This window comes from Lepidochelys olivacea (genome assembly GCF_965140295.1).
Source record: "Lepidochelys olivacea isolate rLepOli2 genome assembly, chromosome: 15".
NCBI classification, from domain to species: domain Eukaryota; kingdom Metazoa; phylum Chordata; order Testudines; family Cheloniidae; genus Lepidochelys; species Lepidochelys olivacea.
This window is the reverse complement of record NC_140425.1, coordinates 13,126,324-13,151,241: the sequence shown is the minus strand read 5'-3', so window position 1 is coordinate 13,151,241 and position 24,918 is coordinate 13,126,324. Positions and strand designations below refer to the sequence as shown.

At 41.8% G+C, this 24,918-nt stretch overlaps 1 protein-coding gene across 3 annotated transcripts in view; it reads left to right on the top strand.

The window, feature by feature from the left end:
- Positions 1 to 24,918, top strand: part of SPPL3 (signal peptide peptidase like 3) — a 142,006-nt gene that overhangs the window by 115,224 nt on the left and 1,864 nt on the right. For all 3 annotated transcript variants that reach the window (XM_084649001.1, XM_084649003.1, XM_084649002.1), the window contains exons 4-10: positions 1,010 to 1,129; positions 3,519 to 3,597; positions 5,469 to 5,581; positions 18,884 to 18,990; positions 20,015 to 20,178; positions 23,770 to 23,969; positions 24,571 to 24,680. In XM_084649001.1, coding sequence (XP_084505127.1) covers positions 1,010 to 1,129; positions 3,519 to 3,597; positions 5,469 to 5,581; positions 18,884 to 18,990; positions 20,015 to 20,178; positions 23,770 to 23,969; positions 24,571 to 24,680 — 893 coding nt within the window. The remainder of the gene's footprint in view (positions 1 to 1,009; positions 1,130 to 3,518; positions 3,598 to 5,468; positions 5,582 to 18,883; positions 18,991 to 20,014; positions 20,179 to 23,769; positions 23,970 to 24,570; positions 24,681 to 24,918) is intronic.

Below are 24,918 nucleotides of genomic sequence, written 5' to 3'. Positions count from 1 at the left end.
AGACATTCGGGCTCAGGCTGCAGCCTGTGGTCTGGGACCCTCCCACCTCACAGGGTCCTAGAATCCAGGCTCCAGCCTGAGCCTGAATTCAGCCACTTAGTCCAACCCCTGTGAGCCTGGATCAGTTGGCAAGGGCCAGCTGTGGGTTTTAAATTGCAGTGCAGACATACCCTTAGTGATTTAGGTGCTTTTGAAAACTTGATCATTAGCTTTTTACTCTGTAAGTTATTGTGTGACTTACAAAGAATGCTATATAAATGCACAGTGGCCTTCTCTTGAATAGGATTTAAAGGTGTGGTATTAAACTGAGCTAGCTCACACAGTTGAACACCTTCTAAAATTCTAGTTAAGACCAAGGAAGTTCTTTAGCGTATGCTAAACTGGTCAAGTTAAAGCAACCTTTAACTCAACCAGTTTAGCCCTGGCTAAAGAACATCTTGCTTTGTCATCTTGACTAGAGTTTTAGAACTCTAACATGATAACGCCATTCCTTTAAATCTTCGACAACACTGATTTTGTCTTGATTAAGGTAAATAGTATGGTAAACATGAGATGGGATTGGGAATCAAATTACCACAATTAATGCTAAACCTGCTGTCATATCTTGATAGTCACAAACAACATCCTGAGCACAGACTGCCACCATTCCCCATCCATCCCTCTCCCTGGGCTCCATAGAGCTGTTGCTGCTGTTCTTTACCTAGCCCCTGTGAAAGAGTAGTAAGTCTTAGTTGAAGAACCAGTTTTGCATTCAGTACTGTAGCTAGGCCCTGGTGTATTTCCTTGAAATTAAATGGGTATCTCAGAATCCGTATTCTTTTAAGTCAGCAGTATAATGACCAAATTCACTATAAAGTTCTTGGATACATTTGGGAACTGGACTACAAAAACAGACTAGGAGAAGATCTAAATACAATATTCTGTTTTAGTATGTGTGCTGAGAAATCCCATAAATGAAACCTGTTATATTCTTTCATAAATGAAACCTGTTGTATTCTTTCTCCTGCAGGTATCCAGACCATCGATTCCACCCAGGCACTGTTCCTTCCGATTGGAGCATCTGTTTCTCTCCTAGTCATGTTCTTCTTCTTTGATTCAGTTCAAGTAGTCTTTACGATATGCACAGCAGGTGACTACGTTCTCTTCTATTCATGTTCATCCGTCTCAAACAGGAAATGTTAAGCATTCTGAGTCTTGTCACTATGAACTGAAATGCATTTATGGATCATGTGATCCAAGTATATGAAAAATATGTTATGACCTGACAACTCTCAAAGGTTGTATTTCTACACTTACACTATTTTAAAGAAATTTATTATGTGGAGAGTCTGATAAATCATTTGAATGATGAATTGGCCAATTTTTTTGAGAGATGGGGAAGGAACTTTTAAAAATAAAATGTATGCGTACATTATAAATTAATGCCCATAACTGTGGATAGCAGTGCTTCAGAATCCAGACTTTCATATTTTTCTTTTTCTTCAATGCTTTTAATTTCAGAGAGTTCTTTTGGTCTTTTCCCTATTGTTTTTGTTGTTTATCCTTGTTTAATATTCAAGGCACAGCAGCAAACTATCCTGATGCAAAGGAAAGATAGGAAAAAATAGTAAGAAGCTAGTATGGCTCCATTGGGAGCTTTCTAATTACCTGAAAATCAGAAGTGAAAACATGGCCATGTTACCTAGGATGAGAACAAAAGAAAAGCACAAGCATGTTGGGACAAAATCAAAAAGGCTAAGGCACAAAATGAGTTGCCTCAAGCAGGGGACATAAAGGCCATAAAAAAGGTTCAATAGATACGTTAGGAGCAAAAGAAAGATGAAGAAACTGTAGGTGCTCTACTTAGTGGGGAAGGAGAGTTGATAATGGACGATATCAAGAAGGCTAAGGTGTTTCTATTTTGCTTCATTCTTGACTTAAAAACGTAAATTGTGACCAGATACTTAACACAATATTAACACGGGGAAGGAATGCAAGCCAAAATAGGGGAATAGCAGGTTAAAGAGAGTATTTAGTTAAATTAGATGTGTTTCAAGTTGGCAGGACCTGATGAAATTCACCCTAAGGTGGTTACGGAACTAGCTGAAGCAGCGTCATTAGGGATTATCTTTGAGAACTCATGGAGGATGGGTGAGGTCCCAGAGGACTGGAGAACCACAAACATAGTACCTATCTTTAAAAAGGGGAACAAAGAGGACCCAGGGAGCTATAGACCGTTTAGCTTAACTTGGGTGCCTGGAAAGATACTGGAACAAATTATTACAGTTTGTAAGCACTTAGAGGGTAATAGGGTTATAAGGAATAGCCAGCCAGCATGGATTTGTCGAGAACAAATCATGCCAAACTAACCTAATTTCCTTGTTTGGCAAGGTTGCTGGCTAGTGGATGGGGGGGTTATATGTTAAGAGCTGCTGTAAAAAGGACACTGATCAGTTGTTCTCCAAGTCCACTGAAGGTGGGACGAGAAGTAATGGGCTTAATCTGCAGCAAAGAGATTTAGATTAGATATTAGGAATAATTTTCTAACTACAAGGATAGTTGAACTCTGAAATAGGCTTTCAAGGAAGGTTGTGGAATCTCCCATCATTGGAGGTTTTTAAGAACAGGTTAGACCAACACCTGTCAGGAATTGTTTCGGTATATTTGGTCTTGCCTCAGCACTGGGGGCTGAACTAGAAGACCTCTCAAGGTCCTTTCCAACACTACATTTCTATTACTTTGATTTTTGTACATTTTGAATGAATGTGTATAAAAATTAACTTGGTAACCATAGTAAATAAAATAAAAAGCAAATAAGTAGCCATATGACTTCGTAGCTGTAGCTCACTAAAGCTTGTACTCAGATAAATTGGTTAGTCTCTAAGGTGCCACAAGTACTCCTTTTCTTTTTTACTATGGCAGTGCCACCCCTTCACATTTTCACCCTTTTCCTGCTTTCTGTGTCAAGTCAAATTTTATCTAATGATGACTGTAAACTCCTTGGCGTAGGGATAGTTTCTTTTAAGTGTAATGCATAAATAACTAAATATTAACTTAGCCCTAATTCTCCACATTGCCCTTTACCAGTTTTTATTGATTAAGGCATTACAAATAGATTTTAAAATCAATGAATTGAAGGCCAGCAAGCCTCTCAACTTTGCAGGCTACATCTTCTAAGAATTCAGAAACTGCTTTAGCTTAGATTTTTGCATACAAGCAAATGTCAACACTTTGACTTCGGAAAAAATTTATAGTGGCCTTTTGACCCTACTTCTGCAGTTCTTCAGAACACTGTTTGCCGATCAAGATATCGGTAAGAAGGTCCGTCCTACTGCTCCGGTTTGGCAGAGCCATGAATATGCTACACACAGCAAAAATTGACCCCTCGACCCTCAAGCTGATTCTGTGAAGAGGGGATTTTAAATGTTGTAGTATACACTAATAAGACAGTGTCACAAAGCTTTCTCAGACTGGGAGCTGTTTGCACACAGTAGAAAATGGATCTGAATGTACTAATGTTACATTTTCTCTTTTTCTAGTCCTTGCAACAATAGCCTTTGCTTTCCTTCTGCTCCCGATGTGCCAGTATTTAACACGACCTTGTTCTCCTCAAAACAAGTAAGGACTAGATAAATCTTTTGCTTTTCTTTTGTATGCATTTATTTCTCTTAATGAGATTTTTTTTTTAACTGGGGTTTCTGCTACTAGCACTAACTCCAGGGCTCTAGTGCTGATTGTTTGTATAAGTTCTGGTTCTCTTTGCCAAAACCAGGTTCCCACTTTGAAACTAGGAAGCACAATTTCTGCCTGTCATGCACACTTGCCAGCATGGGAAATATGATACTATTGTAGGGGATTAGTGTTCTTCAGTGTTTTTCAGAAGTTTTGGCTTGCTTTGGGTGAGATTTCATTGTGTTTAGGAGCTGGGGTTGGACTTTTATATTACGCTACCACAGTTGCATTATGGTCATTAACTCTAGATGTTTCAAAGACTATAGTGACCGTGCAATAGCCACCTTAACATGAATGACAGCTGTTTAGTGCCCTTTTTAAAATGAGTTGCAGGTCTTGCAGACAGGAGTCTGCATTGCAAAACCGTTCATATTCAGTATCAGTTGATAGTCAACCCTGATAAGTCTCAGCAGAAGAGCCAAGAATTAAATGGACATAGACCAGGATGGATAAAAATTGCTGTTTTTTTGTGATTTAAATCAGTTTATTTAAATTAAATACAGGTTTATTTTTTAGAAGAGACCTTTCTAAAAATAAATTTGAAATTATGACAGCCTGTGTTAAGGCCTAATTTTTAAAATATTTTAATTTAGTATAGTGAATTTGTTTTTGAAGGTAAACAGTACATGTTTGCTGCTGAAGTTTTAAAGAAAGTCTGACCTAGTTAAGCACCTTGAGCAAGCATTTGTTGAAGTGCTAAGCCTGCTTTTGACCCATGATACATAGATTTATTTCAATCTCTCTATCTGTCTTCTGTTCTGCATGTGCAGAGAGAATATTTTCTTCATTTCACTTTACTAAGTTAGTTCAATGACTAGTTAATTCAAAGTTAAGAAACCAATTGGGAATTGAAAAATCAAGAGAGCTTGTTTTCCTCTTCCAATCTATTAATAAAATTAGCTGTGAGCAGATGAGATCTGCTAGTTCTAAAATCTTGAAGTACATGATGACCAGAAATAATAATTTCTACTTACTAACTACAGAAACTTCATTTGATTAGTAATTAGCTTTGAATGCTAAACTTTTTAATGTATCCAACACATTTGAGATACCTTCATTTAACTAATAAAAAAGCATTTTAAAATTGTTTTTGTATGTATTTTAAGTGAATTCTAATTTCTATCCAAGTTGATACAAATCACAAAAAGTAAATCTAGTAAATATGAAATGCATTGTTACCAATTTCTAACATAATAAAATATGTGAAAATTAAGAATCTGAATAAATGTAAATTAAACTATATAATTGCTTAAATAAATGTGTGGATATAGTATATCTACCTATTTAGCAAAATGAAGCACCAAATTTAGTGTAAAGGTTCTATTTAGTTGCAAATAAACATGTTTTAATATTTACTAATCAATGAGAATAAACCTTTCTTTAGGAAAATAGCTATATACAAATGTAAAACAGGATTAAAATGGATTTAAATCAAGGTGTTCTGCTTGCTGATTTAAATTATGGTTAAAATCAGTGATTTAAACTGCTTTGATTTAAATCTGCATACACTAACATATACTAACCCTTTCATCCCTCCGCTTCCGAATTTAGGCAAGTTATTTAAATGTGGAGAAAGCCTTTATTGTTGCTGCCTTTGGTACCTATTTTGTGGCAAAGAGAACTTCCCTTTCAGGTCTGTCTGGCATCTTTTATGAATATTAGTACTTATGAGCCTCGTCCAAACAGAGCCAGAGGTTTTTCTGTTCTTTAAATGGAAAGCATTAAATCTTTGAACTAATATAGTGTGCTGTTTCCAGGATTTCCTTTGGCTGTTGTGGACGTTTCACTGCTGCTGAACTGCTCTCATTCTCCCTGTCTGTCATGCTTGTCCTTATCTGGGTCCTAACTGGCCACTGGCTCCTCATGGATGGTAAGTATGTGAAATGTGGGACAAGTCCCAGTTTATATATATTAACTGACAAAGCCAGGGCCCAGGTGAAATTTGCTAACATTGATGCCTTCCTGAGTCATACAAGTAAAATGTTAGACTGCACTTGGCAAACCTTTGTAAAATATGTGGCAAGCTAATGGAGAGTCTGTACAGATACTGAAGTTGTGCACTTAACTCACATTGCAGTAATGTGGTGGGGTTTTGTCTGTTTGCAAAACAGGATTTATATAATTAACACTTCTTTATACTTCTGGATACCTTTAAGGAAAAATTATCCCAGTGGGCAGCAACACAAGCCGCTTTAAATCAATGTGAGCTAGTGGAGATGATTTGTTTCTAGCAGTAATGGAAGGATTCTGCTATGTGTGAGGAAAAGGAACTGTACTGACTCTTTCCTGCCTTCCACCAGCAAATGGTGTTTGTGCTGGTCTGGCCAGGAGTGATGAAGTTGTAGCCTCAGTGTTAATAGTTAAGAAAGCAAAATTCTGCTTAAATATACAAGTGATCCTCCACACAATTCTTTCCTCCTTCATTCTCTGAATATCTCTTTTTTTCAGTGCCTCTGATTTTGTGTAAATTGTACAGATTTTCGTGATAGACATGAATGGGATAGTGTTTTAATTTTAATATTTAAAATATAAATGTTTCCTGCTCCTGCAGACGTGTCTTGAGTAAAGGGTCAGACAGTCTGAAGTCAGTAGACCTGATTTTGTTTTTCACATAGTTTTAAAATGAATTCTCAAACTTTTTCATGGCATAGATCACATCTCAATAGACCTTTCCTCACCCATTTGTGATTATCTGCAGCACCTCCCTTTTTACATCCATGATAGAATAACATCCCGGTGGCAACTTCAGCAATTGGTTACATGGAAAAATAATGCTTGAAAAGTGGTTATAAATATCTAAAGTTACATTAAATGTAATTTAGCAGCTGAAAACAAAGAGGAAAGTCAGCACCATGTGTCCATATAGCTTTCTGCAGATCATAGTGCTTCCTGGACCACCAGTGGTCCTTAGATCATAGTTTGTGAATTTTTGTTTCAAAAGAAAGATTTAATCTCTCTAAGTATACATTGTAAAACAGTAAGGAGATTTGCGTATAGCAGTTTATCTGGCAGAGAGATATTAAATATCTCCTCAGACAAAAGATTAAAATCTCATTTCTGCCTCTGTGATTACATCCCCTGATCTCATCTAGTGGAGTGGTTTCTTGATCAGGAAGCAGCTGAAGAGTGCTTGGCCTTTTAACATCTCTCAAAATCAGTTCTGATTTCTAGCTGATTCCTACCGTTCATTTTGATTATTTTTGAACTGATGTATGTAGAATATGGTACTTATAGGTCAAGACACTTAAGTAAAACCTTCCTTCTTCAAGTGCCCTACTGCTGGCAAAAGATAAAACCTCACCCACACAAATGTTTAATGAAAAGTGTGAGGCAACTGAAGTTGCATTCAGGTTTGTTCAGTGAAATCACTTTGATATAACTTGTTTCATACTTCAAGACAAAAGTTGCAAGACTACTTGGTCATCTGAGAAGTAATCTGAAGAACGGCGCTCTCTGAAATTGGTACTGGTAGAAGAAGATCTGATGATAAGGAAGGGGACAGACATTGAATAGCCTATTTTATCCATTTTTTTAACTGCTGTAATCTCTCTTGTAGTTGTGTTATAAGGTCTTGTCACTTTTAGATGACCTGATTCACATTGACAATTCATACTTATGAAGGCAGGTTAATGGAACAATCTGTTGCTGCCCAGCCACTTGTTTTGGTTTACATGTGCATGTTGATGGAAGCAGAAAGAGCTCTGTTTCGTTAGAGAACTAGGCTGTAATTACTCTCTCATGCATTCACTCTTGAACAAGTTGGTACTGAGGGGAGGTAGTTGTGGTGAGGGCCCCATTGTATTAGATGCTGTCAATAAAGTAACACTACTGTAGTAATGGAGGAAGCCTCCAGCTTTGCATGTATTGGGGAGACAATGTAGGGCATTTTCTGGCTAAGTACTCAACACAGCATAAACCAAAGAAGGGTTGTCATGGCATTGTGGTGGTGTTAGCATCCAGCGTGAATGATTGATGTCCCACCTCAGCACTGGACTAGTTAGTGTCTTAATCTTATATGTAAGTCTTAGGATAGAGTGAAGATTAGGACTGGTCCTATTGTGCTGGTCACCAATTGCACTCTGAGTTTGCTCTGAGTGTTCTTGGAGTTCCTCTCCATAGTAGTACCGGAGTCACTGAAGCTGATAGTGCTCAGTGACAACAACATTCATGTGGATTGGAGCTCTTCTGAAACAAATTATGGATTTCATGGGACCAATGGAGGAATTTCAGGAAGTACAACCCTTGGGTAAGCCTAGCTTTTTCTGCTGGGCTGCTAATTCAAGAGGAATTCCTGTTGAGAGGAATTTTCTTACTTACATATAAAATCACTTACATTCAGTGGGAATGAGGCAAATTCTTGAGGAGGGACAAAACAGTCTTCCCAGTTTTGTCGGGAAGGTACCATTCTAAGGTACCTGAGGTGTTGAGAGTATTTTATGCAACAATTTGTGTTTGGGCCAGCTGTCCTTCCTGGCTGGTAAAAGCCAGTGGGGAAGATATTGGACTATCGTTGGAGATAATGAACACATCTTTGGAGGAGTACCGATTGCCTAGTTCAGTTAAAGAAAAGTGTGCAGCAGCTGCTCAAGAAACCATAGCTTGATCCTGACAGTCTGGCTGACAATTGTCCTGTCTTATCTTGAATTTTTGGTTAAGTTTATTAAAAAGGTTGTGATGACTACTCTCACGGTATCTAGTTGCCTCATATCTCCTTGATGTTTGTCAGTCTGGTTGCTGACATGGATGAGGCTAGATGAGAGCTAGCAAATTGAGGCTCAATCCAGAAAAGACTGAGGTGCTGGTTGTGTTTGGGGGAAGTAGCTGGGAGGAGGGGGTGAGAATAATATCTGCTCCATAAATTGAGGGTTTGTCTAGCATTTGTTCAGGTTTGCAAACTAGGTTAGTCTCCCAACTGCCACTAGAAGATCAGAGAGAAGCAACAGCTTTTTATCACATATGTGGCCATGAGATTATGAAGATTCCTTTGACTATGGAAGTGATGTCTCATCTGTGCCTTTTGTCATCTCAAGATTAGATACAGAACCCTGCTTCACTTTGGGCTATCCCTTAAAATCACCTGGAAACTGAAGCTGGCAAAGTGTGTTGGGTTCTACTGTTTAAGCAGAGTAGCTTACCTTGAACATATAATGTTACCCTGTGATCTGCAGTGGCTACCTATACATTTTTGGGTAGAGTTCAGGGTGTTGGTTTTGACTTATAAAGCCCCACAAGGCTTGTCTACATGGGGAAATTGACCAGTGTAACTATATCCGTTACATCATTGTTATGTCAAGAGTGCTTAGAACGTATGTATAGGTGTCTTTTTAGGATGTATAAATCCAAATAAATTAAATGTTCTTGAGTAATATTGAGCAGGGAAGGGCCCGTTAGGGTTGCCAACTTTCTAATAGCAGGAAACCAAACACCCTTGCCCCACCCCTTCTCCAAGGTCCCGCCCCCACTCATTCCATCCCCCTTCCTCCATTGCTCATTCTCCCCCACTGTCGCTCACTCGCTTATTTTCACTGGGCTGGGGCAGAGGATTGGGGTGCAGGAGGAGGTGAGGATTCCAGCTGGGGGATGCAGGCTCTGGGGTGGGGCTGGGGATGAGGGGTTTGGGGTGCAGGAGGGGACTCCGGGCTCTGGGGAGGGGATGAGAGGTTTGGAGTGTGGGAGGGGTCTCCGGGCTGAGGCAGTGGGTTGGGGTGTGGGAGGGGGTACAGGTTCCAGGATGGGGCCAGAAATGAGGAGTTCAGGATGTGGGAGGGGGCTTTGGGCTGGGGCAGGGGGTTGGGGTGCAGCAGGGAGTGGGGGCTCTAGCTGGGAGTGTGGACTCTGGGTTGGAACCGGGCATGAGGGGTTGGGGGTGGAGGAGGGGGTGAGGGATGCAGGCTCTGTGTGGCACTTAGCTCAGGTGGCTCTCAGGAAGTGGCCGGCATGTCTGGCTACTAGGCAGAGGCGTGGCCAGGGGGCTCTGTGTGCTGCCTCTGCCTCCATAGCTCCAATTGGCCATGGTTTCTGGCCAATGGGAGCTTCGGAGCTGGTGCATGGAGCCCCCATGGTCCCCCCTACACCTAGGAGCCAGGTATGCTGGGCGCTTCCTGGGAGCTGCGTGGAGCCAGGTAGGGAGTCTGCCAGCCCCGCTGTGTTGCCAACTAGACTTTTAACAGCCTGGTCAGCAGTGCTGACTGGAGCCGGCAGGGTCCCTTTTCTGGTCGAAAACTGGACACCTGGCAACCCTAGGGCCTGTAGAGGCCTTTGTCAGGAAAACAAGCTCTCCAGCTTTACCATTGTAGGTAAACTGTAGTCACATTTCCTTGCATGTCTCCTGTTTCTCTGTAATTGAGTACTGGATTCTAATAAATTAATCTGATTTGAGGAGGAAAGGTGGCAGTTATAGTTCTCAGTAATGCATGCAAAAGGAGCATTTACTATTCTTTAAAACCACTGTGTGCCAGTGGCTTTTTCTCCATGTACATTGGTTTTGCCCTCCCACTCAGACAGTTGATCTTTTGTTTCTCTGTCAGAAGAAAGTGAAACAGATGGTGCAAGTGTGTGCTCGCATCAGTCTGGCAGACCATTGGTCTTGGCCTGACAGAAAGGAGGGGAGAAAACACCCGATTCATCTTGTGTTTTTCTGAACTCAGACAATATCTCCCTTTTCATTTGCCATAGAGCCTTTTTCCTCTTCCATAGCCAGTTGACAGCACCTACAAAGTCTAGATCCTGCTGGCACATACCACCACTGTATGAATCCTGGCATCTTTTCCCCGGGGCAGCTGGCTGAGCTGTTCCCAAAGTTCAGGGGTATTTTACATAATAGAAAGCAAAGTTGTTTTTCCCAGGATGATTGTTTTGACACATGATGTATGTTTGTGGGTTTTAAAAATGCTTATTTCTCAGTGTGGAGTGTTTGGAATGTTTTGGTTCAGTTTTTGCTTGGATGGCAAAATGGACTGAGGACTTAATGAGTATAACATGGCAAGCGCCCGAGTACATCCTCTCTTAAGTATGGAAATAGCCTTCCCATGTTTTTGTTCAATTGGAGGTGGATAATATGAACACAATGAGTAGACAGTAATGTCTTTTTCCTCATGGGCATAGAGGATTTGAGCAGCTACAGAGGCATGAGGGACTATTTTGGAACTTAGCTATGCTGAGGGAATTGAGTAGAAGTTAATTTGAAGGTATTCTGCTTCAGGTTAACTAACATTCTCTGCAGAATATACTTAAAATTGTGTTAGGAAACTTCTGCTAACATACCCAGAAACATAAGATTTACCACACTAAGTCAGAACTTCAAGCTCCGTATCCTGTTTCTTTGAGTGACCACCAATTGTTCCTTCCTGGGAAGGTAGAGGGAAAATTGCATCTGCCAATTTATGTAATACTCTGTGGTTTCTGCTTACCAGCCTGCAAACCACAGCAGTTTGATTAACCCTGCTACACAGTGACTGAAAGATTGCAATGTTGTAACAGAGCTTAAACTGTCTCCTTTCTAACTGCGGAAACAGGGACCCTAAAAACTTTACCATATATATGAAGGTAGTATATACAAAAAATGCTAAATTAACTGCACACAAAGTCCTTAAGGATCCTTGAATCACATTCACATCCCAACAGATCCCCATATCTAAAAATAATTAAAACCTGTCCCTGTAACGACATGGCACCCACCTCTTGTGAGCTCCCTCCTCAGGTCGGGTGCGCCAGCAGTCTTTAAAGCAGTCCCAGCCTTAGTATTGGGCCATACCCGCAGGGTTTCCTCCGTGAAAGCAATGGTTTTGCCCTCTTAGTCTATTCTGGCCCCAGCTCTCCAGTTGGGACGTCTGACAGTACAGTCCCCTTCTGGGGTTTTACTGCTGTCCAATTGTAGGCCCTTCTCGGTGGCCTATGCACAGGACCCGGGCCCACCAACTAATCCAGCTCCCAGCCCAGGGACCCTAAGAATAGCAGCTGTGTACTGCTGTGTCCCCTTAGCAAAACTGCCTTCAGTTCGTGGGGCACTTCTCCACTGCCCTAGCCTTCACAAACGCTTTACCCTTAGCTCAAGGCCCTTCTAAGTTCAGGCCAAGCAGCCAGCCAGGAGCTCTTCCTCGCTCTCCCAGTCCCTACTAGCATTGAACATTGTGCTGCAGTTCCATTTGGCCAACCAGGTGCACCCTCTGCACTCCTCTAGCTCCAGCAAGGAACAGCAAGGACGTCTCTGGTGCTGCATCTCCTTTTTATAGGGCCCTCCTAGGCCCTGATTGGCTGTTTCCCCTGCAGTCACTCATCCTGCTTGGAGGACCTCTCCACTGCTCCTTTCCTGAGATGTGTGGCAGGACCATGAGGCCTCCAATAGGGGACCTCTGGGCCTAGTCCACCCTGTTGCAGTCCCTCTATTAAATAGTTGTATATGAAACATAGAGAAACTTAGAACTAGTGATTAACAGAACTGTTTAGTGTCAGATTTCTTGAGCTATTTCTGGGTGGGGGACAAAGCTTAATTTTAATTTCACTGAAGATATTAGTGCATGGTTCTTGTTCCAGGGCCCTGCTCCTCAGACAAGTCATGCAGAAACATCCACTAACTCTTTTGAGATGTTGTGATTCTGTGATGCACTGGTAGCATGCTGCAACTATAGGTACCTCAGAGGTTCTGGAACCTTTGTTAGTTCCTTTCCATTTTGTAGTCAGTCAAGGAGATCCCCACTATAGCTGCCCAGTGATCTTAACCAATGCAGTTGTGATTCTTGTGGCCTTTTGCCTCTTATGTCCTCAGATGGTTTGGTCTACAACCCAATAGAGCTTTGGCCATTTTAGGTCTGTCAGCATCCTGTGTGTTTTTGTCTGGTTAGGCACATCCTGAGGATTTTCAGTTTTTTCTGTGGCCTCAGGATTGTTCATGTGTTAGGTACATTCTCCAACTTTGCTTTTTTAGCGAGGTGTTAAATGCTTGGAGACTTGGCACAAGTTGACACTGGAGCTGGTCTCAGACATGCTTGCGTCCAAGCTCTGTTCTGTGGGTTTTTTCATTGATTGTCTTTTCCATTTTTTAGGCCCCAGTTTACAGCTTCCAGTATCTATCCATGCCGGCAAGGCCCAGCATGTAGCTTCTGGGTAGAGTTACCGTTTTCCTGTGGTGTGTATTCAGCGCGTACCTTGGTACCAGGAGATTATTATTGTTAGACACTATATAGAGTTTCTAATGATTTAAAACTTTTAGGTGCTCTCTCTATATCTTTGGGTTTTGGGAGTTCAGGGTATCGAAGACACTTCTATATGGGCTAGCCCAACAGTCTCCGCTAAGGTCTAATGACTATGCATACTTGGAATCAAGCCACCATATGTCTTGCAAGCTGGCATTGTCCAGGGAGATGAGCACTGGTATAGTGTAACTTGTTGCATTTGAGTGCTTTGGCACACTCTCTCTAATGACCTCGAGCACGGACATGCTGAGTCATAAGACTTCAGCCTGTTTGGTACACAATGCCTAGGGCAGTAGTGTCCAGATGTCCTTCAGTACTAGCATCCTGCAAAAAGAAGCACATTGATGCCTAGGGCTGTTAGTGTCAGACTTCTTAGCGCACTACAGCCATGCAGGATCTATGTATGGTTGTCTGGGAAAGTCAGCACTTAATGCTGTAGGCACTGGGTCCCATGGAGTAGTCGCATTGTGTGAAGCTGCAGTGTTGGCATCTGGTACTACCACTGTTAGGTCTCTTTTGGTCCATTGGCACTGCATAAATGCATAGATTCATTTGTAGATTATAAGTCCAGAAGTGACAATTTTGACCCTCTAGTCTGATGTATATAACTCAAGCCAGAGGACTTCCATGAATTAATTCCTGTTTGAACAAGAACAGATCTTTTAGGAAAACAGTCTTTTGTTAAAAATTGTCTGTGATAGAGAATCCACCACAATGCTTGGTTAAGTGTTGCAATGGTTAATTACCCTTACTGTTAAAAAAGACGTGCCCTATTTCCAGTCAGAATTTATCCAGCTTAACTTCCAGTTCTTGGATCTTGTTATTCCTTTGTCTGCTAGATTGAAGAGCACTCTATCAAATTTTTGTTCCCCATGTAGCTACTTATAGACTATGAGCAGGTTCTCCCACTTAATCTTCTATTTGTTAAACTATACAGATTGAGTCCCTAAGTCTGTCACTGTAACACATGTTTTGCAATTCTTTAATCATTTTCATGGCTCTTCTGTGAGCCCTCTGCAATTTATCAACATCCTTCTTGAGTGACACTAGAACCTAACACAGTATTCCAATAATGGGGGCACCAGTACTAAACACAAAGGAAATATAACCTTCCTATTCAATATTCCTATTTATGCATCCGAGGATTGCATTATTCCTTTTGGCCACATCTCCATACTGGGACTCATGTTCAGCTGATTATCCCCCAAGTCTTTCAGAATCACTGCTTCCCAGGATAGAGTCCCTCATCCTGTAAATATGACCTACGTTCCAAGATGTAGAACTTCAAATTTGGCCACATTAAAACGCATATTGTTTGCTTGCGTTCAGTTTACCAAGCAATCCAGATTACTCTGTTTGAGGGGAGGGATAGCTCAGTGGTTTGAGCATTGGGCTGCTAAACCCAGGGTTGTGAGTTCAATCCTTGAGGGGGGGCATTTAGGGATCAGGGGGCAAAAACTGGGGATTGGTCCTGCTTTGAGCAGGGGGCTGGACTAGATGACCTCCTGAGGTCCCTTCCAACCCTGATATTCTATCATTCTATGAAGCCCATGGATTGGCATTTGGGAGCTGCCAGCATGCAACTGCTTGCAGTAGTTTGGTATTTGAGGTTACCAGTGCCAGGCCTCTTGCCACTCTGGCAAGCTATGAAGATAACACCTCAGCATTTGGGACTGCTGACATCAGGCTCCCTTCTGCACACCAGCAACTGGCAAGAAAGATATACCAATGTCTGAGGTGGTTTGTTGAGGGTTTCTTTCAATACACTGATGTTGCTTATGCACTCGCCTCATGCTTTGCACAGCCAGGGATAAACCTTCACCTTCTTCTGTTCCTTCTGCATTCTGGTGTGAGTCTTTATGCACCAGCACCTGAAGCTGTTGGTCCCCTTTTGAGTTTGAGCTAACACTTCAGTGCCTGGGGATGTCAATACCATGCCCTTCAGCACTGTGACATGTTACTGGCTGGTGCATTGGCAGAGCTTGGCTGAATGTGCCTGGGTCTGCTGGTTCTGCACCCCACTTGGTTTTGCTGCCTTATTTGTAGCTTAATCCCTGCCATTGTATCTCTTGTCAGGGCAGGTAGGTATTCTCAACAGTCATTCTCTACCAGATACATACAAACAGTGGCTTCTCCTTGTTAGTGCCCAGAGCCCTCTTCTTGGGTGTGGCTGTTTCTTGGTTAGGTGGGGAGGGTGTAAAGTAGTGGTTCTCTCCCAAATGATGTGCTAGTGTGACACAACTCATCATAGATTTGTGCAGATCTCAATAATACAATCTCCCACTACCTTTAGAAAATGCTTTAGGAAACAGTGAAATAGTTTAAATGTGGATATTGTAACTATCACTGAGCATCTTAGTTAACACTCACGGAGATCAAAACCATAGTTCACACTTCTGTTACTTTAGCACAGTGTATTGCCAAAACATGACAAAAGCTTCCCTGGGTGTCTCTTCCAAAGCCTCACCGATCCATGCCAATGGATACTGCCAATAGATAAGGCAACTGGATCAGGGTCTGTTGCACTGCATACAGTTAAACTACAATGTCAAGCACATAGAAGGAGAGGGAAATATTTTCAGGCCTCTAAGAAGTGTTGCCAACAATGAAACATTATATACTTTTTTGCATCTTAATAGTGTTCCTTAACAGCTGCAAAAATGCGTAATTTATTAACTTGCTGTCCTGTCTTAATCTGTGAAGATGAAGGTATGTTTCATCCTCAACTCAGGAACTGGGTTTTTGTTTCCTTTCCTAGCCCTTGCATTCTTTTAGTGTAATTGTGGTGTCATGCATGTATGCCTGTATTTGGGCAGTACTAGAGGAATTAAAGGGAAATAATAAACACTAAGAATAAATCTTGTCATTGGTAAAAGTACTTCCATTTCAAACTAATTATAAGCTGAAATCCTCTCCTTAAAGTAGGTAGCCTTGCGCTAATACTAACCTGGGCTTTAGATAAATCTCTTAACTGATTTAAGACAGAATGTTCTTTTGTATTTACTGTCCTGCCAGAAGAGCCTGTAACTAAGCCTGCATACTGAGTTATTGAATCCACGCTGTTTCCTTGATGCTTGTGTGTCAAATTGTTTAGCCCTCAGTAATTTGCTTATGTTTTTAGTTGGTTACAATTTATGCAGCAATAGTTGGGATATTTTTTATCTCGTTAATTTCGTTATTTATTAAAGCCTGCAGCAATACCACCTTATGCTGTTTAAACCCTGTCAGCTTTCCCAAGCTAAGCAGGATCAAGTTAGGTCATTACTTAGATCAAGGGTGGGCAAACTATGGCCCATGGGCTGCATCCAGCCCACAAACCGTTTTAAGTTGGCCTGCAAGCTGCATTAGCAGCTCTGTCCTGCTCCAGCTGGAGCGCTGGGGCGGGGCCACACCACACGGCTTGGCCCCTCTCTGGTGCGCCAGATGGGGTGCTGGGTCGGGGCCGGACCACTTGGGTTGGCCCTCCTCCGGCACTCCTGCCAGGGCGCTGGGTTGGGGACCACACCACGCAGCTCGGCCCCGCTCTGGCCGGGGTGCACAGTCAGGGGCTGCACCACGCGGCTCCCTGAAAGCCGGGATGGCCCTGCTCCAGCTCTTACGCACTCCATTGGGAGCTGCAGGGACAGTGCCTGCGGATGGGGCAGCGTGCAGAACCGCCTGGCTGTGCCTCAGCGTAGAAGCCGGAGAAGGGACATGCCACTGCTTCTGGGAGCCGCTTGAGGTAAGTGCTGCTCGGAGCCTGCACCCCCGAGCCTCTACCCATGCCCCAACTCCTGATCCCCCTCCCGCTCGCCAAACCCTTTGATCCAAGCCTGGAGCACCCTCCTGCACCCCAAACCTCTCATCCCCAGCCCCACCCCAGAACCCGCACCCCCAGCCAGAACCTGCACCCCTTCCCGCACCCCTGCCCCCAGCCCTGATCCCCATCCCGCCCTCCGAAACCCTCAGTCCCAGCCCAGAGTACCCTCCTACACCCCAAACACCTCATCCCCAGCCCAGATCCTGCACCCCCTCCCGCAACCCAGCTCTAATTTTGTGAGCATTCATGGCCCGCCATACAATTTCTATTCCCTGATGTGGCCACCGGGCCAAAAAGTTTGCCCACCCCTGACTTAGATGAAAGATAAGCCATGTGTGCTGTGGGAAGTCATGTTGGTAATTTGGTGGTTGCACTATTTCCTGTGAGTTAGTATTGAACCACTGCCTCAGAATGTTGATAGGAAGATTGTGCTGCTTTCAGATTAAATGTGATTTCAAGATGCTAACCACTTGTACTTAAAACTTAATGGCTTTTTGTGCAAGAATAAGGGTATTAATTAATGTGCCTTAGCCTAGTCAAATTCCCACTCTAATAATCACATTCCTCCTGTGTAAATTCCCCTGTGTTTTAATTTGGTGAAGGGTGGTATTCACTTCCTTTCGTAAATCACTTTTGATTTTTCTGTGCCCTGTTAAACTGCTATTCCACATCTGCAGTGGTTCCTTTTCAATGAAATTATGGCTATAATGTCTTACTTACCCCACAAGACTCTATTACAGCTGTTAAAGTTTAATGCGTTGAGATCCCAGGATGAAAGTTGATTAAAGTGCATATTAATTATCCTACTTTAGGGCTTTACATACATGCAGTTGAAATTGAACTGGTTCTCAGAAGTAAAGGCAAGGCTTTGGTAACAGGAGGGCAGGAAGATGTGGTGGTGATTAGTTTCAGTTCACCTTCTTAGTTTTTTCTCCACAAAAATATTGTGCAGGAGATAGAATGGCTCCTCTCCATTTCTTTGCAATTGGCAACCCACCAAGCACACATGCGTTACTTTTTTTCTTTACTTTGAGAAAGCATTCACTTTATGGTTTGAGAATAAGTAGTTTTTGCAGCTTTCTGCTTGTTGGTTGCATTGCCACCTTGGATTGGATATCAAGATGAAGACACTGAATAAAGCCAGTAGCCTATTACTTCATCACTTTCTAGCTCTCCATCCTGAACAGTCTGTATGTTACTGTTCTCTAAATGTTCCCCTACAATTTTTTTGCGATCGGAGTGGAGGAAGGTGGTGTAACCCTGCCTGAGCTTTTTAATTCCCTTAAGTTGAAGTTTAGATTTCCATTTTCAATTACTAAGTTCAATGCATTTCTTAAACAAAACCCTGTTATGTCTAATTTGGGGATTATATATATGATGTATCAAATGCCAGCTCCTAAACTATTAGGAGTTGGTCATGCCATTGAAATGGTCATTCTTGCAATAAGGTCTCTACTTTTGACCTATGACTGTAAGGTCACAATAATTTGTCTATTTTTAGTAAAATAAAACCTTATGGGAAGAGGGAAGAAGTTTAGATAATCAAGGTTTCATATGAGGGGAAATCATTCATGTTCTAGACAGTATGGGATAAGTCTACAGTGCAATTGAAGGGGGGGATTGCAACTTGAGTAGGTATATCTGTACTAGTTTCCTTCAAGCTAGCATAGCTAAAAATAGCAGAGAAGACGTGGTGGCCCGGGCTTCAGTGAAGGTTGTACATGTCCACCTGGAAACATGGGTACATTTTCGCATCACTAGCCTGTGACTTGATCTGGGCCACAGCCCACTACATCTTCACTGCTATTTTTAGATATTCTAGCTACATTAAAACTAGCATAGGAATGCCTGCCTGAGCTCAGTTATACTTTGGATCGCAGTGAGGCATACCCTGTGGGACCATGACCCTATTGTTGGTAACTGAAGTTTACTTAAGTGAGATTGTATTAAATTCCCAATCAGGTATGCTTATTACTATGAGTCTCTGTTTACAGTCTGTCCAGTATAGATACTGCAGATATGATTTTCTTTGTTCTACCTGTCATCTCAACTCTGGGAGAGGAGACCACGGAGTCTTAGTGCTGTATGGACTAGATGACTATCTTGCTGCAAATGTGGGCCGCCTTTACCTGCTACTGTAATCCTGAATACTGAACAAATTATGTACTTTACTGTTTTGTAGCTCTGGCGATGGGCCTGTGTGTTGCAATGATTGCCTTTGTTCGGCTGCCGAGCCTCAAGGTTTCCTGTTTGCTGCTTTCGGGGTTACTAATTTATGATGTCTTTTGGGTAAGTTTCCATTTCTTTTCAAACGCCTTCTGTCCTTCATATTTATAATTGGCCCTTTCTTTCTTGTCAACTAAAATAGTTCTAAACAAAGAAAATTCTGAGCTTCAGCAAAGCCAGAAGATGAGCCTAGTTAGGCCAATTCTGAGCCTTGTTTAAAAAATATGCAATAGGATGCAGAATCCTTTACTCATTAACCATTTGACAAATGCAGAACTGCAGTTAGAGCATTTCAACCATGGCATATCATAGAAAGAGAGAGAACAGATTAGAAAACAAAAGCAAAACTGCTGCAGTCTGGACTGAACGTGTCCAAACAAACACTGAAGCCTCATGTACGCTGGGAAGCTGATCTGTTACTGACTCTGGTTATCAGTGTCGGGATCCTTAAACCAGTGCTGAAAATTGCTTAACTGCTGGTATAGATGGGGGAAGATCATTCTCAGCATACAACTGAGACTTGATGGAACACACTTTTGTAACAGTGATGAAAATGGCTTTGTCCAATCTACATTAGTAGTTAACTGTTTTAATTACTGGCTCAGGGGAACTACTTGCCAACAAGTGCTGGCAGTGGGTCAGTATCCCGCTATATGCAGGGTTTAGTAGTGTAAGAGACTATTCGTTCCTGAATGGAAAAGTGCATAGTTTGAGTGCCTCTGTTTAAAGGGAAGACATCTCAAATCTATTCTTTTTTTCCTAGCTTTCTATATCGTCAGTGCCCAGCCTGTGACTTTCCAATCCTTGTTCCTCCCCTGCAAAATTATGCAGCCAGTGATTTAAGATTAATATTCCAGTACATTAGTGCCATATTCAGTCTTCTAGAGGACAATTGCAACTAAAAAATCCTTTTATCTGAAGTCTTCCAACACTTGCTTTTATTTCCCTGTCCTACAGGCAGTTCCCACGTGTGTGTGTGTGTGTGTTTCCTCTTCCCTTGAACAGAGCAGAAGCCAGAGGAGTGTCATATTTGAGTTGCTTTCTAGTTGAAGCTTGTTTGGTCTCTAATTATTTTTCTACTCTCTAGGTGTTTTTTTCTGCCTACATCTTTAATAGCAATGTTATGGTGAAAGTGGCCACGCAACCAGCTGATAATCCCCTTGATGTTTTATCCCGGAAGTTGCATCTGGGACCAAATGTAGGTAGAGATGTTCCCCGCCTGTCACTGCCTGGCAAGCTTGTCTTTCCAAGGTAAGAGTAGCCACTGTTATACCGTACTATGGAACAAAAGGTATCACTCACTTGCTGTTAGCAATGAGGCTACTAAAGAGTATAGGCATAAGCTCCTGTTCACTTTCACTTCTTCAGTTATTACTCCTGAAGGAATTCTGCGCCACTGTGCAATGCAAAATTTTGCAGAAATTAATGTTGTGCATGCAGAATTTCCTTTCCCCCTTACAGAAATGGGCTGCAGAGATGTTGGCTGCCACTAGGGGCTGCTGGACCTGGCAGAGCCCCGCTCACAAATAGAAGACAAGGTTTGGGGGAGGGCAAGGGAGCTGGAGGGTTCCCAGCATGCCCTGAAGGAAGGAGGTGGCATGCAGTAAACTGTGCAAGCCCAGGATCCAGCATCGGGCTGTTTTCCCTTCTATATCCATGGGCTCGGGGAGGGGAGGGTCTGAGTGTCTGGGCCTGGGTGGAGGGGTGGCAGCAGTGCAGCTGGGCTCTGTGGGGGAGGGGGTGTGTGTGTGTCTGGGTGGAGAGGGCCTGCAGTTGGGCTCTGGGGGGAAAGGGGTGTAAGTGTCTAGGTTGGGGGCGTGGCTGGGCGGGGGGTGGGCAGAAGGGATGTGAGTGGCTGGGGGTGGGGCATGGCTGGGCCCTGCAGGGTGCTGGGGGAGAGAAAGGGATTTGAGGGTCTGGGCTGGGAGGGTGGCACGGCTGGGCTCTGGGGGGAAGGGGTGAGAGTGGCTGGGCCGGGAGGGTAGTGCAGCTGGGCTCTGGGGGGAAGAGGGTGAGAGTGTCTAGCTTTGTCGTAGGGGTTTCTTTAACTCTCTCTAATCCTGGGTGAATTTTTGTGTCTGTACTGTTACAGACATACTTGCTGACAGGTATTTTGTAATAATTTAACAAAATGATTGAAACTGGCATGATTATATAGTGTTGTTTTAACAAATAAAATTTGCAGAATTTTAATTTTTTGGCACAGAATTTTTTGGTGCTAAATTCCCCCAAGAGTAAACAGTTATCCTCCTTTCATAGGAGTTTGGAAATAGAATTGGTATACTGACTTAGACCAATGGCTGTCTGGTATAGTATTCCATCTCTGACAGGGGCCAATACTGGATGTTCCAGAGGTGGGTGCAATAAATCCCATAGAGGACAATTAGAGAATAACCTGCCCATAGGAAAAGTTACTTACTACCCCTGTTGTTGGTGGCTGGGTTCTTCCTTGAAGTATGGGGGGTTTATATCCTTTATTAATACATAATGTATTTTATCCTATTTACTATAAAATGTGAATGATCTTATTATCCATGTAAATGTCTAATCCTTTTTTGAATCCCACTAAGGTGTTGGCTTTGATACCTTGTAGCATTTAGTTCCTTATGCATGCCATGTGTAGTTTCTTTTTAACAGTTTTAAATATTCCCTTTCAGTTGTACTGAAACTCCCCTTGTTCCATGTTTTATGTAAGAATGTAAATAGGAGCATCCCATTTATACTGTGTGCACCATCTATTTTGTGTACTCTTGTCATGTCTCCTTGCTAAATTAAAACAGAGCAATATTTTTAATCTTTTCATATAGATAGATTTCCATGCCTCTAATTATTTTTATTGCCCACCTCTGAACCCATTCTGTTTTTGCTATTTCTTTGACATAGGCTAACCAGAATAAAACATGGTATTCCAGATGAAGGACATGCCATCTGTTTATGTAATAGCATTATAATTTTGGTTTGTTCTGTTTCATTCTTTAAATGATGTAATATTTGGTTTGCATTTTTGACCACTGCAGTATACTAAATAAAGATTTTTACTGAGTGGTTCCACAGTGACACAACAGGTCTCTTTCCTGTGCATTATCTTTTATTTGTCAGCACTGAATTTCATCTGCCAATATGCTGCCCATTCACCTTAGTTCTGTTAGGTCCCTCTGAAGATAGTCAGTCTTCCCTAGTTTTGACTAACCTAAACTATTGTCACCAGAAAATTTCATGGTTTAACTCTTTGACCCATTTTCCAGTCCCTCAGCATAATGAATAAATATGCATTTAATGTATTAAAATATTTAAGAACATAAATTTCAATAAATTAATTAAATAAATTAACTAAATCTGGTGAGATAATATATTATATATGGGGAACTGGTGGCACCATTGCTAATGTTTTGCCATGTTGAAGATAGACCACTTATTCCCATTGTTTCTTACCTCCTAGCCAGTTTCTAATCGTCACAGTACTCCACCTTTGTCCCCCCATGACTGTTTTCTTACAAGACTTTTGTGAGATACTTTTTTAGAGGCCTTCTGAAAGTTCAGCTATCAGCTGCTTCCCTTTCTTCCCACTATTTTTGTTTGTTCAAATCATTTTTCTAGATTAGAAACATCATTCTATTTTACAAAAGCCAGGGTGGTTTACCCTTATATGATCATCTAGGGGTTTTTATAATTCTATTTTTAATTACTGTTTTTACCAATTCACTAACTTTTGAAGTAAAGGCTCACTGGTCTGTAATACCCAGAATCTCTCCATTTGTCTCCTTTAAATTATATTTGCTGCCCTCCAGTCCTCTGGTGTAGTAGTTGAGAGAGTGCATATTTCTGGCAGTTCAGCTACTTCATTTCTTGATATCTTTCAGAACTCTTGGTCCTGATGACAGTTGCTCTCTTAATTTAGTTTGTTCAATCACTATCTTTTTCCTGACATCTTAATCTTCTTTGTTCGGTGTATATATAGTAGTTGAAGTCACACTTTACTATTTTTTATTCTGATCCCATTCAGCTGTTTGCCCAGTGAAGCCATAGACAACCAATCCCTACCCCCAAGAAGAGAAAAACAAAAAATTGCTCAGCTTGTGGCCCTTTTCTCTGACTTAATTAAATTGTACATCACTTTATGAAAAAGATCTTGGGACTGATGATGGGATAATAGAAGCTTTGAACTCATGGTCATTGGCTCATACCTGGGAAGTGACTGAAACCCGTTACTGTCAGACGACTGTTTAGTGGTCTCTATAAAATGAGGTTAAGGATTTGAATAGCCCATAAACTGAATTGTTGTCTTATGCTGGAATTGTTCTCTGTACCATAGGTTGGGATGTATTGATGGGACAGCATGAGGAAGATTTTGCTGCTGCTGAAAATAAGTAATTTAAGTTGACAGCACTGTCAATCCAACACCTCTCACAAACATTAAATTAATTCCAAACAGAAATAGGAAAAAAAGTTGAGTGAAGCATCTGGAATTAGTGGAACAGTTTCTCTCACTGGTTTGGTGACACAAAAAAAAATTGACGTGCATATCTTCTCAGTACCATTAGGGCTTTTATGAGCCGGAAAGGCTGATCTATGAATTGGGATGTCTTGATATGAAGCAATAGAGTCTTACTGACAGGAAATCCTACCCTCCAGAACTAAAAGATTTAACAAAACTCAAAGCACATTATGTTGCAGTGATGATGGGTTCACATGGCCCCTTTTTACCAGCTGACAGTTTTCTTATACTAACCAGATCAGTCATGCCAGGTGAAAGGTGGCATATATAGAAGCACAGTGGAAATAGGAGTCTAGATCCTGTCATCCAATGCCTTGGGCATGCACATAATTTAAATTGTTCTGCAGTTCCACAGGCAGCCACTTCTCTATGCTGGGGATTGGAGATATTGTGATGCCAGGTCTTCTGCTCTGCTTTGTCCTGCGTTATGATAACTACAAAAAACAAGCCAACAGTGATTCCTGTGGTACTCCAGGACCTGGGAACATCTCTGGACGTATGCAGAAGGTCTCCTATTTTCACTGCACACTCATTGGATACTTTGTAGGTAGGTAAGGAAATAAATAGCAGCTGCATTGCTTACAGGAGTGGGCTGGTCATACTAGGTTACAAGATAATGAGACCAGTTCCCTACAAAAAAAAACCTATTTCCCTTCCACCCCAGCCCCCTCAGGCAAATACTCGAAAAGAGAGATGGTTCCTGACATGAGCATTCCCTACCCTCAGACCTCTCATGTTTCAGTCTAGTGATTTCCAGATTGAAAACCTCAGCTGATATTCTGGAAAGTGTAACAATCTATTCTGATGCAATTGTTCGTGACTATATAACTATAGGTTAACCCTTGAGACTGTTAAATCTTGAAGTTGTAGTTACAACCAAGTCTAATATTAAAATCACTGTAAATAAAATCATTATTTAATTTTTTCATATCTATCCTGGGAAATTTAGGCACAGATAAAATGACTTGCCCACAGCTGAACACAGTCTATAGAAAAGATAGGAATATATCCTAGGTCTCTTGGCTCATAATTAATGCTTCCACTGTAATAGAACAGTGAAGGAGGACTCCAGATGTGGATAAAAAGGTAAAAACATCATATATTACCAGTGGATGCTTACCATCACTTTTTTTTCCCACCTCTTTTAGGTCTCTTAACTGCAACAGTGGCTTCTCGCATTCACCGGGCCGCACAGCCTGCCCTGCTCTATTTGGTACCATTCACTTTATTGCCACTCCTCACCATGGCTTATTTAAAGGTGAGATTAGCATGAATATAGCCTGCAGGAAGTTGTAGTCCAGCTCTGAATCCTGCATAGGAAGATGTAGCAGTATTAATATGGAAGAAAGTTCTGTTCTTTATACTTGCAGTTGCAGTAATTCTTCTGAGGATATGATACGATGTGCTGTTTGTATCACTGTCGTTAATGGTAGAGAGTTGTTCTCTCACTGCTATAGCGATGAAATATAATTGTAGTGAACTGTTTTGTGAAGAGT